The sequence below is a fragment of the Carassius auratus genome, chromosome 21 (assembly GCF_003368295.1).
Source record: "Carassius auratus strain Wakin chromosome 21, ASM336829v1, whole genome shotgun sequence".
Lineage (NCBI taxonomy): Eukaryota > Metazoa > Chordata > Actinopteri > Cypriniformes > Cyprinidae > Carassius > Carassius auratus.
Window position 1 is genome coordinate 16,066,236 of NC_039263.1, and position 18,079 is coordinate 16,084,314.

At 39.3% G+C, this 18,079-nt stretch overlaps 2 protein-coding genes across 2 annotated transcripts in view; both read right to left on the bottom strand.

The window, feature by feature from the left end:
* Positions 1-8,932, bottom strand: part of bcr (BCR activator of RhoGEF and GTPase) — a 66,024-nt gene extending 57,092 nt beyond the window's left edge. Inside the window, exon 1 of the mRNA XM_026196308.1 lies at positions 5,868-8,932. Within this exon, the coding sequence (XP_026052093.1) occupies positions 5,868-7,347 (1,480 nt within the window). The 5' untranslated portion in view covers positions 7,348-8,932. The remainder of the gene's footprint in view (positions 1-5,867) is intronic.
* A 917-nt stretch (positions 8,933-9,849) lies between these two features.
* atp2a2b (ATPase sarcoplasmic/endoplasmic reticulum Ca2+ transporting 2b) overlaps positions 9,850-18,079 on the bottom strand; it is a 33,776-nt gene continuing 25,546 nt past the window's right edge. Inside the window, exons 9-20 of the mRNA XM_026196309.1 lie at positions 17,744-17,832; positions 17,551-17,653; positions 16,812-16,943; positions 16,585-16,704; positions 16,249-16,467; positions 15,821-16,156; positions 15,327-15,547; positions 13,783-13,985; positions 13,598-13,683; positions 13,363-13,496; positions 12,139-12,256; positions 9,850-11,987 (exon numbers count right to left, since the gene is read on the bottom strand). Of these exons, the coding sequence (XP_026052094.1) occupies positions 11,718-11,987; positions 12,139-12,256; positions 13,363-13,496; positions 13,598-13,683; positions 13,783-13,985; positions 15,327-15,547; positions 15,821-16,156; positions 16,249-16,467; positions 16,585-16,704; positions 16,812-16,943; positions 17,551-17,653; positions 17,744-17,832 (2,031 nt within the window). The 3' untranslated portion in view covers positions 9,850-11,717. The remainder of the gene's footprint in view (positions 11,988-12,138; positions 12,257-13,362; positions 13,497-13,597; positions 13,684-13,782; positions 13,986-15,326; positions 15,548-15,820; positions 16,157-16,248; positions 16,468-16,584; positions 16,705-16,811; positions 16,944-17,550; positions 17,654-17,743; positions 17,833-18,079) is intronic.

Below are 18,079 nucleotides of genomic sequence, written 5' to 3' on the forward strand. Positions count from 1 at the left end.
GGAGAGAAGGAAGCCAGAAGGGGGCTGTGAAAAGTTTGTCTTTACTGCTGGCAGAAAGTCATAAGACAACAAGCTCTCACTCTCTTTCCAAACACACTGGGAGACAGAGCCTTGTTGCATTAGTGTTAATCAGAGTTTTCCTGCTCATGTCCATGTGATTTTCTCACAACACGATTTTGTGTTATTTTCCCACATACAGTATAATTCCCACAAATGCTTTGCCATTTTTCTGCTAGTCTTGCATTTCAATTTCTATTTAGAAAACTCAACAAACAGCTATCTTTAGAGTGGAAATCTTTTCTGTAATAGTGTGCATTCACAAAATCTGGCAAAGCTTACAAAACATACCAGGGGAGACACATGGATTAGCCAAATATTCTTGGTTTGCCTGAACACAAAACAACAAGAGGGAAAACCACAGTCATTGTTTCCACAAATTCAGTGTGCATTCTGTTCTTGGTCTCCACTTGACACCAGAAAGCACACTTCTATGAAGGATCAGCAGAACAGGCTCCTTTTAGTAAATCAAAACCATACTCCCCAATGAATGTAGTCTGATTGCTGTACAAATGATTTATGAACCAGTTCTTTTTAGTGAATCAAAACCATACAGAACAATGGCTGTATCCAAATATTCAAGATTATAATATGTAAAATATAAAATATTTATTGCTAAAATTGATAAAAAATCTGAATAAATTAATGATTACTGGAACAATTAAAGGGTTAGTTCACCCAAAAATAGTCCATATGAGAGAAATTGCTCAACCTTAATTTTATAAAGCTATGAGAATTAGGGCTGTGATGGTGGCAGTAGAGAACCCCGGTGACGGTAGTGCACGTGACGTTACGCACTCTATAACAAGCATAATATAAAGTTTAGTATTCAAGTGTAATAACAGTAATAGTTGCAAATTGTTTCATTTAGACTAAAAGGGCCAATCCCAATTCTACCCCTTAGCCCTTCCCTTTATCCTACCCCTTCTTTTTGCGCGTTCACGTGAACGGGTAGGGATATCTCGATTCTCTTTTGGTTGGAGGGGTAGGGGAAAGATGCATCACCGCGCCACTCACGGATAATCAAAAATGGGCAAAGAGGAAGGAGCTGGTTGTTGAAGCCATGCCCACAGAGCTCGACGACAGTGGAAGCAGTGCCAATCCGCCTGTCAAAAAAAAAAAAATTCACCTCCCTCACAGTTGTCATGAAGGACAAAATTAGCTATATAGACCAAAATCATTTTTTTAACCAGGCTGTAAACATGTTCTTTTCTGCTTTAAAGTTGGGCATTTTAACATGGGGAGTCTATGGGATTTATTTTGTTTATTTTATTGTTTTGCAGGCTGCCTATTCACTAGAGGTGGGAAGGCACTTAACGATTCGAACCGATTCCGATTCTGGGAGGAACGATCAGATTCCCAAAACGATTCTTAATTAATTATCCTGCCATGCAAAAAATACTCTAAACTTTTTATTTTAACCAAAATTGGAGTTACTATGCTTTTTGTATATAGTTAGAATATCTGTTTGACAGTATTGCCAAATTAAAAATGATTATTAATATTTCTTTTTCAAAACTTTTAATTTATTTAAGTTATTTTCAGGATTAACAAACTTTGAATGAATGGTAAGCCATACAATTGCAATGAACAATCATTAAAGGGGGGGTGAAATGCTCGTTTTCACTCAATATCCTGTTAATCTTGAGTACCTATAGAGTAGTACTGCACCCTTCATAACTCCAAAAAGTCTTTAGTTTTATTATATTTATAAGAGAAAGATAGTCTGTACCGATTTTTCCCGGAAAAACACGAGCGCCTAGAGGCGTGACGTGTGGGCGGAGCTAAAGAATCACGAGCGCGAATAGGCTTTCGCGTTTGGAAGCTGTGACACAGACCCAGAGGCTGAAATTTAACAAGAGCAGCATCAGCAAATGCGTCTGTATGTGGTATGTACTGAAACTGTATATATTTGCTTAGCGGTTTTGGAAAATGACTAAGTTCCACTTTATGTCGTCTTTTTTTTTTTTTTTTTTTTAAGCTGTACATGTGGAAAGTGCAGTTTGATGACAACATCGCATGTTGTTTACTTTATGTGCTAACGCGCCGACAGCTAAGTTCACAATACAGAGATATTTGAAGCAGTTTTACTCACCGCATGCGGTTCCAACACAAGATCATTACATGCATGCAGTGTTAAGGCAGCTTTACTCGCCTTTTTGGTAACTCCATGACTTAACTGACCACAGTATTGCATGCATGTAGTTTATTCACCACAGCGTTGGTAAAAATCTGCCACCATCACAGCCCTAATGAGTATACTTTTTGTGTGCAAAGAAAACAATAATAATGACTTAATTCAACAATTTCTTCTCTTCCATGTTAGTCTTTAGTTCACTGTCACATGTCACAAAAAAATAAGACCAGTTTATCTACTCACAATATATTTAAATTTTTTTATATTAGCATATCCTCCATGACACCATTTGAAAAGCTGAGTACTCATATTCATGCAGTGGGGAAAAAAGAGACAATTTCCCCCTGTGTACTAAAAGAGTTTCCACACAACCATCAGTCCTTTTACAGCTACCTTAAATGCCAGCATCACTGTAAACGTCATTTGTGACTTATGCAAACACACTGAGTACAGAGCACAGCAGCTGCTTGGTCTTTTTAATGAATGATTGATGTTTTCCTGGGTGTTTGTCTGAGAACTTTCTGTTTTCTTGTTTTATCTGTGACTCACTCGCTCTTCACCCCAAAGGACACTGCTACTGATCTGTAAACCACAGAAAGACATTTCTTCCTGGATGCCTGCTTCAAAACGCCCGAGGACCATCGGGAAACAATTACAATTGTTGTTTACAAGGGGGACATTGACCATGGGAACAGTCCCCTGAGGAGGACGAGGAAACAAGAGATGCAGAAACCTCAGCAGGGGGGCTCGATTCTCTGGCTGAAATAATGCTTTTATTAAAATACTTCCGAACTGCAAATTTTAAAGGATGACAGGGTTAGGCTTGCAATTAGGACACAGTGATGTCTGTGAACACTATCTACTTTTATCATCAAGGCTCGAAGATGTAATAAATGCATGCAAACAACAAAATCAAACATGGCGCACACATGCATGAGTGGGACTGTTCACACCATTATGCAATGAGAGCCTTTCCTATATCTGTGTCTCAGCAGCACCCGCATCTTCACATGTCCACTGAGGCGAGAGACAGCAGTTCAGCACATGCTACGTCCTCCTGCCTCCCTCTTCTCTTACAGCATTATGGTTTTGGGCCACTGGATTTTATTCCTCTCCTTGGCAGTGTCCTTTAAAAATATCATGTGTCTAAGCAGAAAGTCAAACAAAATAAAAAGGCAGGCAAGATCATATGAGATAGCATCTTTTTCTTCGCAAGATAAGTTACATACTGTGACCCTAATGGTAACTTGCATGGCCTGCGAAGAATTTCTTCATGACATGAATGGCCGCGCCATTGATTTAATTCTGACTGGCTTGATTCACTGTTTAAGAAGTACAAATGTGCAAATTATCTAAAGCTAAAATGTAAATTGATTCGCAGAGAACTAGTTGCATATTAAAGTAGAAAATCACATAATCAGGTTAAAGATCTACAGAGTACAGACTTTTACTACAATGCCACCTGGTTATATCAAGCCTTGCTAACTGTTAAAAATAAGCCAGGTGGTTTTCAAACTTATTCACATTGATTTTAAGTCAGTATGAGGACAAAAGAACCTGGAGCTGGACTGTGCTCAGCTGGTGTCTATATATCATCTTCCGCCCTCTGTTATCTCACTCTTGCACAGAGAGAATCTTCCTGGCATTTGAACGGACGGGCCGTGCCAATGCCCTCCAGGTCTGTCTGCTTCACACCAAAGTGCAATTCACCTCATCAGCTCAAAAGCCTTGGGATTTCAAGCCAAGCATGCCACATGACACCGCCTTCCCTCTGTAGACGTTCTGATAGCTGATGTCATTCTGATTCAGTTAAAAGTTTGGAATGCTTATAAAGACAGTCTGACCATGGAAATAGCAGTCTGGTGAGTCACACTCATTGATATCGGTCTCTGGCTGAATCTTTCAGACACCTGCTTATTAGGTAACAGTACTATGTTGTACTTTTGGTCACTTCTGCAGGGCTCAACAATAATAACTGTTCACTAGCCTGGAGCAAGTTAAAGTTTGAGGCTAGTTGAAAGAATAGTCAATGCTGAAAGTTTAGTGTTCATTGATTACATACATTCATTTTAATACCATCAAATATTTGGTCTGCAGATTCTGCAGAATCTTTTTTATCTAGCTGATGAGGTTTTGCTGAAATTGTAAAAATGACTTGCATCACATGCCAATGTTTCCCAGCAAAAATTAGTTCATGAACTTATTTAAAGTGCACTAACGTGCAGTTACGTAAGGTTTTCTTTTCTTTTTTTTTTGAAAGAAATTCATACTTCAGCATTGAGGACTCATTAAATTGAAAAAAAAAAAAAGTTACATTTATAATATAACAATTTCAAATAAATTCTATTTCAAATAAATTATTTTTTTCTCTTGAAATTTCTATTAATCAGAAATAAAAAATTTACACCATTGATTCCGAAAAATTATTAAATAGCACAATTGTAAACATAAACAAAAATAAAAAGAGCACATCAGCATATTAGAATTATTTCTGAAGGATCAAGTGACAAATACTGGAGTAATGACTGGTAAAAATTCTGTTTTGCCATCACAGAAATAAATTACATTTTAATTGTATATTATATATTAAATTGTAATAATAACATTTCACAATATTACTGTTTACTGGACCAGTAGTTTATATTTTACTTGCCCTCTCAACATTTTCCCTGGCCCTCTACAAAATAAGGGATTTTTGCTGCTTATGAGTTATGCTGCTAAAAATAACATCATGCAGGAAAAACCTATGTAAACTGCAGAAACTCTTAGCAGCAAGGTTTGTTTTTTTTCCATATTGCTGTACATGGAAATTAATAAGAAAAGAGAAATCATTAATTTTCCCTCTTTTGCCTATACTCGATTACAGCACTTCACAAGAGATGGATCACATGAGCTCAATTTGCCTTCACGCCACTGAAACAATCACAGAAATTGAACAATTTCTTCCTTATAAACTCCCAAGTCAAATAATCATGGTATTAATACAGTACCATAAAAATTAATGCAAATATGTATGACAATTTACACTCATTCACTGGGTCTTTGTCCTGCTTGGGAGATTCCCAAAGCAGCATGTGACAGGAGTGAAGTTCCTCGGCTCCTCTCCTGCATAAAGAAACAAACTCGGACATGCACATGACATGTATCTTGACCTCATGATCATAAACAAGCTGGTCAAATGAATTACCCCTCAAATTCTCATATATGAGTCTCACTGGACTGAACTAACCAATCACAGTAACCAGTCGCCACGGTGTCTGACCGATACAGACGGATCCTGAAACAAATGGACAATAGCTTGGGACGGGAAGCACAGAAGCTGACAGAGGAGGGATTTAATGGTAGAACAACAAAATATAAAAGGAGAAAAAACTGTTGACTGATCAAGCGAGCAGAGTAGAAGAAAAACACAAAACGCCCACTCGTTATCACTGTAAGAAGAGTGTGTCTGGCCAAAAGCTTTGATTTGTAATTATTCAGCCATGCTGCACATTGCTACCCAGTGTATCAGCTTGACAATGATGTCATCAGTGACGTCACGTCTCATTTAGTCTTACAACAGCAACCAGTTGTGTTATATAATGCCATTCATTTTTGGCTACATTTGATATTTGTTAGGAACCTCTTCACCTGTGATAAGAAAAACAGCAACAACAACATCATCATGACTTACCCAGATCTCCATGGTAACTGTTATCATGGGAAGCACGACTGGAGGCAACAGAGTCTCCATCATGGGGCCAGATTTGTCCTGTTTTCCTTACACCCACAATGGTGGCCTCAGACACTACGACATGTTGCTGCCGGTGTCGTTTCTGCGTCTGCGGTGTAGGGGGACTGCTGCTGTCAAACGAGTGCTGGGAATTCTGGGAGTTCTGAGAAGGTGAGCGACTCTTCTCTCGGAGTGGGCGGCGGTAGGCTGTCGTAGGGCTGGGCGACACGTGACTGGACTGTCCCGAGGAGAAGTCTTCCTCGCTGGACGTCAGGTTCTCATTGGAGCTGCAGTCTGGGGTGTATCCGCCTCCACCGCCTCCCACATCCTCGAAACTTCCAGGGGAGTACGACCTCCTGGGCCAGGTGAGAAGATGGTCGTCACTTCCTCCATGGTCTCTCATAGTGACCCTACCGTCGCCAACTTCTCCTGACATCATCCCTCCGACGTAAACACTAGTGTATGGCTGGAAATCTGATGGCTGCCATGGTGGCGGTGGTGGTTTGGCCCCGTTTGGTCTGTAGCGAGGACTGGGTTCGCCGTCTTCATACTCAACGTCGTATCCGCAGGTGCTTTCAGTAGAGCGCCCCCTATAGACAGGCCTGGGGCGTAGATCACCTGCGACTGTAGCAAGGTTGCCTGGAAGTGAATGAAGTGACCTTTTGCGCTCCATCTGCATGGCTTGGTTCCCAAGAGAACTAATTTTGTCTGAGACCTCACGGTCGTTGACTTTTACCAGGCCCCTGTCATGATGGAACTCAACATTGGTGTAGAATGGTTTCTCTTGGCCTGATTTTCCATCACTGGCTGACTGTGAGTTGGCCCGTTTGATTCTCTCAAAGTTCGAACGCAAGGCAGCCACCCCGAGCCCCATGCCCGGCTTGTCTTTGGGGGACGGATCTGAGGGTAACTCCTTGTCAGGAGGTGGATGGGGTCTGCGAGGGGAAACTCCACCCCTCTGTGTGGATGGCGAGAGCCCGTCGGTCTCACTGACCGGCCCTGCCTGGTGCGCCTCAAATGATGACTGTAGCTCCAATCCATCACCGTGGGAGGCTGACTTCCTGGCCGGGGGTGGTCGTGGTTTCACTCTGGACTCCCCCACAGGCTGAAACCTGCTGCGCTCTGGCTGTCCCTGTTCCTGTGCATGGAGATACTGAGAATCGGCTGCAACAGCTTGGGGGTCTCCTTCGGTCATGTGAGGTGGCTTCCTGAAACCCCATCTCTGCCGGTCGTAGCTCTTTCGCTCCTTGGCCAGCAGCGTTTGAAGGTAGATCATCCGGAAGCGTTCTTTGTTCACCTCCATTTCCAAGCGTCTTATGGACGCTTTGCACTTCTCCAGTTCTTGTTCGATTCCCCCAACAGACCTCAACTCCATCTTCGGAGGCTCGGACTCTGGAAACTGTGCTTTCCAGGCTTCAATGAAACCCACAGGCTCCACCATTGTGTTTGCTCAGGCTATTTGAAAATACCAAATTGGTAAGAAACACACGGTCAAGTATGTTCAACTAAGTGGAATTTAGCTGAAGAAGAGGAAAATTGAGGAAAGTATGAAAAGTCGGCAGTGCCCGTTCATAATAAAGAATATTTCTTCGATAACACTTAATACAAACGTTTACAAAACACTTCGTTCATGATTTCCCTGGAATTGTCACTAGAAGTCTCAGTCTTTCGGTACCAAAATTGTCGTCGTTGGGCTCGAGTTGTTCAACGACAGAACGACCGTTATTGAGCTTGTCGCGCGGAAACAATAAAGGCACGCGCAGTCTCATCTCGCGTACCATTCCGACGAGACCACTTGCAGAATATCACGCGCACAAATCTCGGTCCCCAGCACAATGACAGCATTTGTTCTCCAGAGCGCAAGAGATGAACAAAATACTCCTTAGAAAGCTTTTCAAATTAAACTGGTCGCCATAAACAATTTATACGGTCCGGTCGTGTCTGTGGCGATCTATTCCAGTTGTCTTGCGTTCATAATATGATTTCTTTTTTATCACCATTATCCCCACAGCCCTTTGTGCTTACGTCTCTGTAGACTGGAAATTATAATAAATAACAAAAAAATCACTCTCCTTGATCGGTCGTTTAGTTCCCGTTAAAGAAATTCTCTAAAGACGCTCACGATTATCCCATTTTGTCGCTGATGAATAGACTGTGCAGATTTGGCGTGTCTGCTGTACGTAATGCATCTGTCTGTATGAAAAGCCACTAGACACCGCTGCTGCTGCTGCAGGAAGGGGCGGGACTAAGAGACATGATTGACAGCTCTCCCAGCATGGGTTCGATTTAAAGCGACAGGCTGCTTCACCGCATAGGTCAGGGAGTTTTTAATAATCGTGGTGTGGTTTAAATATCAAACTTTTTATTACGGGAATGAAGTCTGTTTTGATTAAACTGAGTCGCGTTTACATGCTCGTTCAGCCTTTTTAACTTTGAGAGAAGGAGCACCCAGAACATTGTTAAATAAATATGTTTGTAATATCCTTTGTAATGCTTTTGTTTTCAGTTGCTTTTCTTTAGATATAGATAACGAACAATCTAACATTGTGTACAATAACATAATTTGCAAATATAAAACCTTTCGTATCTATACTTTTGGATAGCTAATAATAGGCACTGTAAAATGAAGGCTACATTCTGCGTGGCCTATTTTATGCTATCGTCAATTTAACTGATTTTGGTCACTGGTTGCATAAAAGATGCAGCTGTGTTTATATGCGTAATAAGATGATGTCATTGTAATTGGACCGTACTTTAGCGCCATACATTGTCTCTGTCGCCTTCAAGTGTCCAATCTTAGACACGACAGCTCAATCAGGACATCTTTAAGCTTATATACCTTCAACAAAACGTACATTGTTTTTGATGGAAATTTCATGATTGAACTCATGACTTAATTTATTATTTTAGGTACAATGACAAGAACCACTTATTGTCCGCTTTTGAGTTTTTTTTTTTCTACTGACCAACTTCACTGATTCAGGTAACCGACTGAATAAAAGAAAATCCTACTCCTTCATTTTATGTATATTTAAATTTATTAAATGGCTTTTCCTAACAGACATACATAGAGAGGCACAACGCATAAACGTCAGCATTGGTAAAATCAACTGCAGTTTTTATTTGTAAAATGACGTGTTTAATCATATCATACCATTTAGCAGCAATGTACACAGCAAGATGCTATATAAATATAGATCAAATTATTTGCTAATTACAACTGAAGGCATGCATTATACTATATAATACATGTATATAAAACTATGACAATTTACACAGAAAAACAAATGCAGCAAACTCTCCATTAGGCAATGTAGACATTGTCATGCAGGGTAGAAAGTTATGCTGCTGATGCTGCTTGCCTCCATATACACTCATTTCTCTGTCATTTATTACGTTTTACTAGTGAATAGTTTGTATTACTGAGTCCACTCTAACATGTGATATGGCAGTGCAATGGTGGCTATTTTCTCTGAACTGCACATTCAACATGCAAGTTCTGATGTTCAGCTAAATGAAGCCACTCAAAATGGACATGCACAACACAGAAGCCTGAGGTTTCCCAACACAAGCAGAAGCAATAATTGCCAGTAAAAACCAATTACGAAATAGGAATTTTTTAATGTTTTAGAATTAAATGGAAATGCTCAAGTGCTCTATTAAATAAATATTAAGCATATTAGCAAGTATGACAGAGGAAAATAACTATATGAGTAATTAATACAAAAGGCAACATTTCCCTATTTAAAAAAAAAAAACTGCAACACTTTTCTAATGGCAATGGTGTTTTCATTTGAGTCATTTGTGCCAACATCGAAGTTCAATTCCTGAGCAAGTCAGACCACAGTGTACGGACCATTCTAATAAAAACTAACGGTGTATTCATTTCATTCAGAGACAAGATTTAAATTATATGGGGTAAAGAAAACAATCACACAAGTAATTTGACCAGGTCTTTACAATATATTATATATTTCTTAAAAACAGCATATATTGCAGTTGAATATAACAGTGGAATGTATTCAAGCTGATTTGGCAATGTGTTAAATGCAGCTAAACAGCTACAGTAGTCGTAGTGGAAATTCAACAGGTTTACATGTTAGCAGGGTTGGTCCATTGTCAGAAAACTTGAGGCTTCAGGACATTGTTGTGACATGGTGAAAAGGAGCAGAGAAATGAGTGGCAGCAATGTCAACAGCACTCGCTTAAATTTAAATCCACTGAAGGCTAAGGGAATGTTTATGATTGTTAGAAAAAAAAAAACTGAAATTCCACACCAAGGGCACAGTCAGGGACATGCATCCATTTTAGCAAGCAAGAACTAGTGTTATGCAATGGACAACTAAATGCCAGAAAGCTCGATTTCATTTAAAAAAAATTGTTGTACCGTTTAGATATATGTGCTGCATGTGTACAAATATACAGGCCACCACCAGACTGGCTGGTGAGGGCCAAACAGGAAACCCTTTTCAAGGAAGCACCTCCCAGATGTCCATCTTGTGCTTAGCTATGCAACTAAATCTCTGTACATTAATTTCATTTATTCAAGTATATTTGCTCCTAAAACTTGCCGCGTTGCATCACGGGAACAGACCAGCTAAAAAAATGAAAACACGCATTTTAATTCAAATGGTTCATGAGTGTATTTTCCTAAAAATAGAGAAAAAAAATGTAGCATGAAACATTTTGGTTTTGCATTGTAGAAATCATGTTTTGAATGCAACACCTAAACTTAAACCTGCTGGTTACATTTTCTACTCCTTTGTCTCTGGCCTTACCCACTAAACGGTAACCTCTTTTGTTCACCCATGCCTCCCCAAAACAAAACCCCTAAATTAAGTTAATGCAAGTTCAATCAATTATAAAATACAGTGGAAAAAAAAATATAAAAAACAACTTAAAATATATTAGTTAGGGTCAAAATTGCAGATTGAGTTCTGTTTATCTTCAAATAGAGGCAGACCAAATGCATTAATGTGTACAAGCGGTGTAAAGCTAAATCGGGGGGGGAAGCAACCAGAGAGAGTCTTATCTGACAGTCCTGAGGTAGCTGTACTCTGCCTAGTGCAGAAAAACTGGCTTTACTAATCAAAAGTGTCATGTAATAGTGGAAACACAATGTATACCCATAAAAATGGATGTTATTACACAGAGGGAAAGGCATACAGGTACAAATCATAAGTGAAAAACCACACAAAATGCATGCAAAATACAGAACATGCAGCTTTCATCCAGCACTCTTTCCCATGCTGCTTTGAAACACCATGCTAGTCCATTGAGCGATGTTCACGCCGAAGACACCAAGGTAAACATTAGTAAACAGTTCTGTCTTGTTCTCGCTCTCTTTCTGCCCTACCCACTCGGCTCTCTGTTAGCAAACTGAACCAATAACAACAAATGAAAAATTGCATAAAATAGTGTTAAATGTCTGTACACAAGCACTTTTTTTCTCTTATTCAGCCATTTACAAACATCATTTGGGGCCAAACCAAATTGGATATCATCATTGATATGGTTTGAAATAAGACATTAAACAAATTATTAAAAATGCAATAATAATAATAAAAAAAAACTAAAAAAAAAAAAAAAAAAAATCACTAATACTTGAAGACTTCAGATCTGCATGGTCTCCTCAATCATCAGTGGACATGTTTAAAAAAAAAAAAAGGTTATATTTCTTTATCATGGTTATTTTTGAGTTAATCCTGTCCTTCTCGTACACATTCTCTGTTGCGGAGGCACACTTTAAACGCACAACCACACACACAGACACACGTACACACCATCTATACACATCTGTGCTCATTTCAGTCAAGACCAGAACATTTCGGCCAAGTTAGTATCAGTGCTGTAGAGCCACAGCACAAGGGGGAGTGAGAGAGCCACGAAAGGCCAGGAAATGCCCTCTGTACAGGTGCTGAGTGAGCAGGCCTTGCTCTTGGGACCGTCCAGGTCTTTGGGCTTGTCCAGGTAGTTTCTGGCCACAAACTTGAGCACTTCGTCCAGCAAGATGACAGGCAGGGATATCTTCAACACCATAAGCCACTGGATCAAGTTCAGTGGGGTGATCTGGAAGATCATCTGTAGAGAAAAAAATGTAGAGTCATTTAAACTACTACATAGCGTAAATAATAAATGGACGATTTACTAAACTCAGAACAGTTTGATCACAAAACAATATAAATACATAAATTATGATACTGAGCATCTTATTGATGAAAACTGATCTTACCGGCAGGGGCTCCACATAAAGGATAAGGAAGTGGAGGGACATGGAGAGACAGATGGCTCCAAGCAGCCACACATTCTCCCAGGGGGGCATGCGAAGCAGAGATTGGTTCTCAGAAACACTATGACAGGGCATCAACAAGATAACATTGTAAATATTGAGTCTCACATTCAACCACTTATGCAGTTAACACCTGGTATTAAAATCCATTTCAGCTTATAGCTGAATACAAGTGTAAATAGGGTTTAAATGTATTGTCCCTCATCAAAAAAAAAAAAAAAAAAAAGAGAAGCATTTGTAACAATGTCTTTTGGCACTTTTTTTTCCTTTTTACAAAACTGTCTTTAATATTAGCTCTAATTTATCCTTTATTAAATTATTTGATACACACGTTTCTGATAACAGAATACTTTGCAATTGTGCCATTTAAAAAAGCATTTTCTGTAAAGCTGTTTTAAGACGATGTGTTATGAAAAGCGCTATACAAATAACTTGAAACTAAATTTAATAAAATGCTTTATCAAAATTGTTAATGCAAAAAAAGATGCAAGTAATTTATGCAGTCACAAAATCGAACTTTTAAAATCTGACCACATATGCTTACAAAGTTACTTCCAAGTGAATACAGCATCTTCTCATTCTTTGTGAACTGATAAATCTTAATAGCAGATAAATAGTAAATTGACTGTTTGCAAAAAGCTTGTTTGACAAACGATCTGACCAATCATAACGCCAAATCCGCCATCTTGCCCGACAAACAAATCAGACAGGAGAGTAGACTAACATAAGTGGACTTAAAACTTAAACTGTGTTTATTGACGTCTTTCCATGGTTTAAATAAAATGCGTTATGATGTTCATTCATGTTTATTCCGTGCTTCAGTTCACGCGTGCTGCTAGAGCGGAGGCACTACAAGCGATCTGGCACAACACATTTAAGAGCCACAAACTATGTTTTTGTTTGAATAAAAAAAAAAAGAAATAAAAAGGCCTACTTTATACAGACTGAGAGTTTGTTTCATACACGTAACCTGCTCTGTCTTGTCTGTCCACATGTTTTCAGTTACCTCTTTGCTCTGCGATGTATTTTTTTACTGAGCAAGAACATGAGAGAGGCATGGCTTGTCGGACATTGAAACAGAAAGGAGGGCTGGTTTTTGCGATGCGTCAAATGGGGCATTTTCAGGGATAAGCTGTTTCTGTATTGCAGCACACTTCCGATACTGACCTGTTGAGGGCATTGCACATCTCAATGGTGACTAGTACAGACAGCGCCATGGTCATGGGATAGGGAGACTCGAACACTTCACACTTCAGACCCTCAAACTCAGGGTTGTCTGGTGCACACTGAAGGAAGTGACTCTGTGGGGATAAAAAAAAAATGACAGAGGTATATTTAAACATAAGAATGCATTTGTTTGAGAAACAAAATTGTATTGAAATTGTAAGGGGCTGTTTCTAACCAGTTGATAGATGGTGACTCTGGGCCCATCTTCAGCAGCAATGAACCACCACGTAGCAGCACCAACAGTAGCAGCACCCACATAACCTATAGGGTGACATGGAGAACAAGGTGTCAAATCTCACTTTCTTTAGCCAAAAAATAAGTAAAAACTATAGTAAAAATCAATAAATATGATGCACTCACAGCCAATGATCAGGTATCTGAAGAAGAGCCATCCAGAGATGAGGGGTTCTCTGGCATTGCGAGGGGGTTTGCTCATGATGTCCAGGTCGGGTGGGTTGAAGCCCAGTGCAGTCGCAGGCAGACCGTCGGTCACCAGATTCACCCACAGAAGCTGAACTGGAATCAGAGCCTCGGGGAAGCCCAGAGCTGCCGTTAAGAAAATACTGCCAGAGAGAAAACACAATGTGAGTGAGTTATGTGCTTAGATAACAACTGGAACAATGTCAAAAAGACCTTGGCAGCGATCATAGTTTGCTCAAGGAATAAATTTCACTGTCCTGCCTTTTATATAGTATAACTTTTAAGATGGAGACTAAATTGCACATTTAGGCTGAATCATAAACCTTGATTAGACAATTTAATGAAGAACATAATATCAAACATTTTGTAAAATAACCAATCTGGCATGTGGTTGTATGCGCTGTCCTTTTTAACTTTCTATTCAATTTCTTGAGCATAAAATGAGCATATTAGAATGATTTCAGAAAGACTGAAGACTGGAGCATTAATGGCTGCTGAAAATTCACATACATTTTAAAATATTAATATAGAAACAGTCATGCAATATTTGAATGTCACAACATTATAGTTGGACTGTATTTAAAATAAAATAAGTACAGCCTCTGTGTTCTCCGCTCAAAATCATCTATTAACAGGGGTGCACATAAGTGGTTTGCAGGTCTGCATGCCAAAAAAAAATGCATTATATAAATATGTTCTGACAGCGCATTTGTGTACTGACTTGGTTGACAGCTGTTAATACACAATTACCATTTTAGATCACAAACTGTACTATATAAGTTTTATTTTCAACCTGAAAGCACAAATCTAGGCTACGCCATGTCGTTTTCAAAGCACAATGCAAAACTGTGACATTCATCCACATACGCTCTTTAATCACAAGCAATGCTAAATCCGGAAGCGCGTATACTTACTTGCCAGCAACCTGCCAAAATAATAGACTGCTGATTATGATGAAAACGCTTGTATTTATTTTTAGACGCTTGGAGAATACGTAAAGCCATTCTTCTTATAGAGGCAAACAAAGAAAGTAGTAGTAAATATTACCATTTTATTTTTTAAGTTTACTATAAAATAAATGTATTTGTATTTAATACTAGGACCTTTTATTTTTAATAATAATAATAAAATCACAAACTATTATTTAGTTTATTTACTATTATTTTATTTTTTTTACTAAAAGCGCAATAATATTATAACAATTCTTAATTACTTTTTTATGGTTATATTTAATGGGACACGCTATATGCAGTTTGAGGACCAAACCAAATCTTCAGGTTCTATTATGAGAACCAGGCTGAAAAAATGATGTGCACCCGTCTATTAAAGTCTTCCCTCAAGTCTGTAAATAGATCAGATCAACTGTACGTGAAATCGATTGAAAGAGCAATTTTAAATGAAAGGCATAAGTAAGTTTGGAGTAATGTGCCACTGAAAATACAGAATGCATTCCTGAAATGTTAACAAATGGTTAAGATCCTTACCAGACCACCTCGCCGACATTTGAGGAGATGAGGTAGCGGATGAATTGTTTCATATTGTTGTAAATGGCTCGACCCTCTTCCACAGCAGCAACAATGGTGGCAAAGTTATCGTCAGCAAGGACCATCTCAGAGGCAGTCTTAGCCACGGCTGTGCCCGAGCCCATAGCAATTCCAATTTCAGCTTTTTTCAGAGCAGGTGCATCATTCACACCATCTCCAGTCTGTGGGAATGAACACAGCATGGCAGGTCAGCTGAGAGAGAATGATTCCAACAGAAGAAAACCTAATGTAGAATCATATTTTTATATAAATATACACTACTCTTGAAAAGTTTGGAGTCCTCTTTTCTTTTATCAAATAAATGCAGCTTTGTTGAGTGTACAAGTTTTTTTAAAAGCATCCCAAAAAGTCTTACCAAACCAAAGTTTTTGAAAAGTCATATATATAAAACCATTCTATGAGTACGTGTTATGATTTCACTGGATTCTGTTTACCATGGCAGTGATCTCATCGTAGGACTGCAGAAACTCCACAATCTTGGATTTGTGAGATGGCTCGACACGGGCAAAGCAACGGGCCGAGACCACTGCCTCGCGCTGGGTGGCAGCAGACAGGTCGTCAAACTCTCGGCCAGTGTAGGCCATTTGTGACACATCGTCGTGCTCTCCAAAGATTCCAATGCGTCTGCAGATGGCGACGGCTGTGCCCTTGTTGTCGCCTGTGATCATGATGACTCGGATGCCCGCTTGACGACAAAGTTTGATGGAAGCTGCCACCTCAGCTCTGGGAGGATCCAGCATACCCACACATCCCACAAAGGTCAGGTCCGTCTAAAGGAAAAGAAGCAATTATGATAAGACTATTAATGAATAAAAATGAATTATTAATTATGTATATGCTATAGCAGAGATGCCCTTCTCACCTCGTACTCAATGAATTTGTTTGAGTCCTCCAGCACCATGCTCTCTTTACTCATTGGGTTGTCTCTGGTGGCTAGAGCCAGACAGCGCAGTGTGTCACGTCCTGTGCCGTACTCACGGATCACCGACATGATCTTCTCTTTAATGCCTGCGGTCAGTGCAACCTTATTCCCACCTACACGAATGTGCGTGCATCTGTCAATCACTCCCTCTGGAGCACCCTGCACCCAGAAATAATGAGTTTAAGAAAGTTGAAGGCACTTTGTTGCACCACAATACATTTCAGACATAAAGCATTCCTGTGTGGAACAGATCAAGTGTTAAAAATGTGATGTTACCTTAACGAACATCTTGCCAATGGAGGAGCGAGCTTTGTTGGGAGTGCAATAGACCGACATGGACTTCCTGTCTCGGGAGAATTCCAGAGTGAATTCCTTCTTCATCAGTTGCTTGATGACCTGAGATCAAGATCAACGAAATACTCTGATATTAGAGCTGCCTTGTCAAAATAAATGTGGCTTCCACAACCAGACACCCCACTAGGGTTTGGTAATGTCTATCTTACCGAGTTGCAAGCGTTCGCCCTCTCAACCTTGGAAAGGCCCTTCAGTTGTGTGTCAAACACATTCATTTTCTCCACCAGGCAAGTGAGGGCTGTCTCTGTGGCTTCACCCACCTTCTCGTACACACCTTTGGCCTGACATAGAAAGAAATTCTTTAGAAATGTTTCAAAAATGCTGTTTGATAATGTAAGCACTAGGGATACACAGCTATTAACATTGATTCTATTAAAATCATATATTAATCTTTAAATTATACAAAAAGATTCAGTAACACTTTAGTATAGGGAACAATTCTCACTATTAACTAGATGCTTATTATAAGTATTAGAAGTAAATTGCCATTTATTAGTGCTTATAAAACAGATATTAGTAGGCAGAAAAGGTAATATCAGCCGATAAAGATTACATATGATAAATTAATTTGTAACAAATATATTAGAAAATAAATCACATATTGTATTTTTAAAAACAAGGGACTTAAAGAGGCTTCTATAAAACTAAATACTACATACTAAAAAATAAATAAATAAAAAAACTGGAAAATATAAAAAGACAATTAAATAAATTTTAAAGTAACTTCATGAAGTCACATTCATCTGCTAGAACAAACTGTTCTAGACATTAGTTCCTACCTTCTGTGTGTGAACAGGTGTTTAACATCATAGCTGTTACTACATTACTACATCGTGTATCTCAGCACAACAGGGGTGCTGCATTTACCAGAACATGTTAATTACAAACCTCATTGTAATCCAGAGACGAGTCATTGCACAGAGCACAGATGGTGGCTATTTCAACCAGAGCTTCATACTGGGAGCATCGGACTGGTTTACCCTCATGAAACCTGGAGCGAAAAAAAAAGGAGGAGGATGATCAATAGAGGCGGCTAATGCATTTTGAGTTACCAGTGTGCATGTGGGCCAGTAAAACTCACACTTGTCCTTCAGGGGCATATGTGGAGCCGGTAATGGTGAACTCTTTGAGAGAGCAGCTGTTTGCATTTGCCTGATCAACAATGAACATCTGTAAACAAGAACAACAAAAACACATTCAAATCAAACAAAATCTCTACCAGCAGGTGGCAGAACAATCCGCAACAGAACATGTCTGATGTTTGAGAACATCCCTCCTCCACCTGACCTGGACACACCAGCGCTACTACAGATGTAAACACTTGACACTAACTTATGAGTGAACCTGAGTTCAGAGGAGCTTTAAAACCCCACCAAAATCCTGAAACATAAGCAAATGAGTATTGAGGATATTTTTA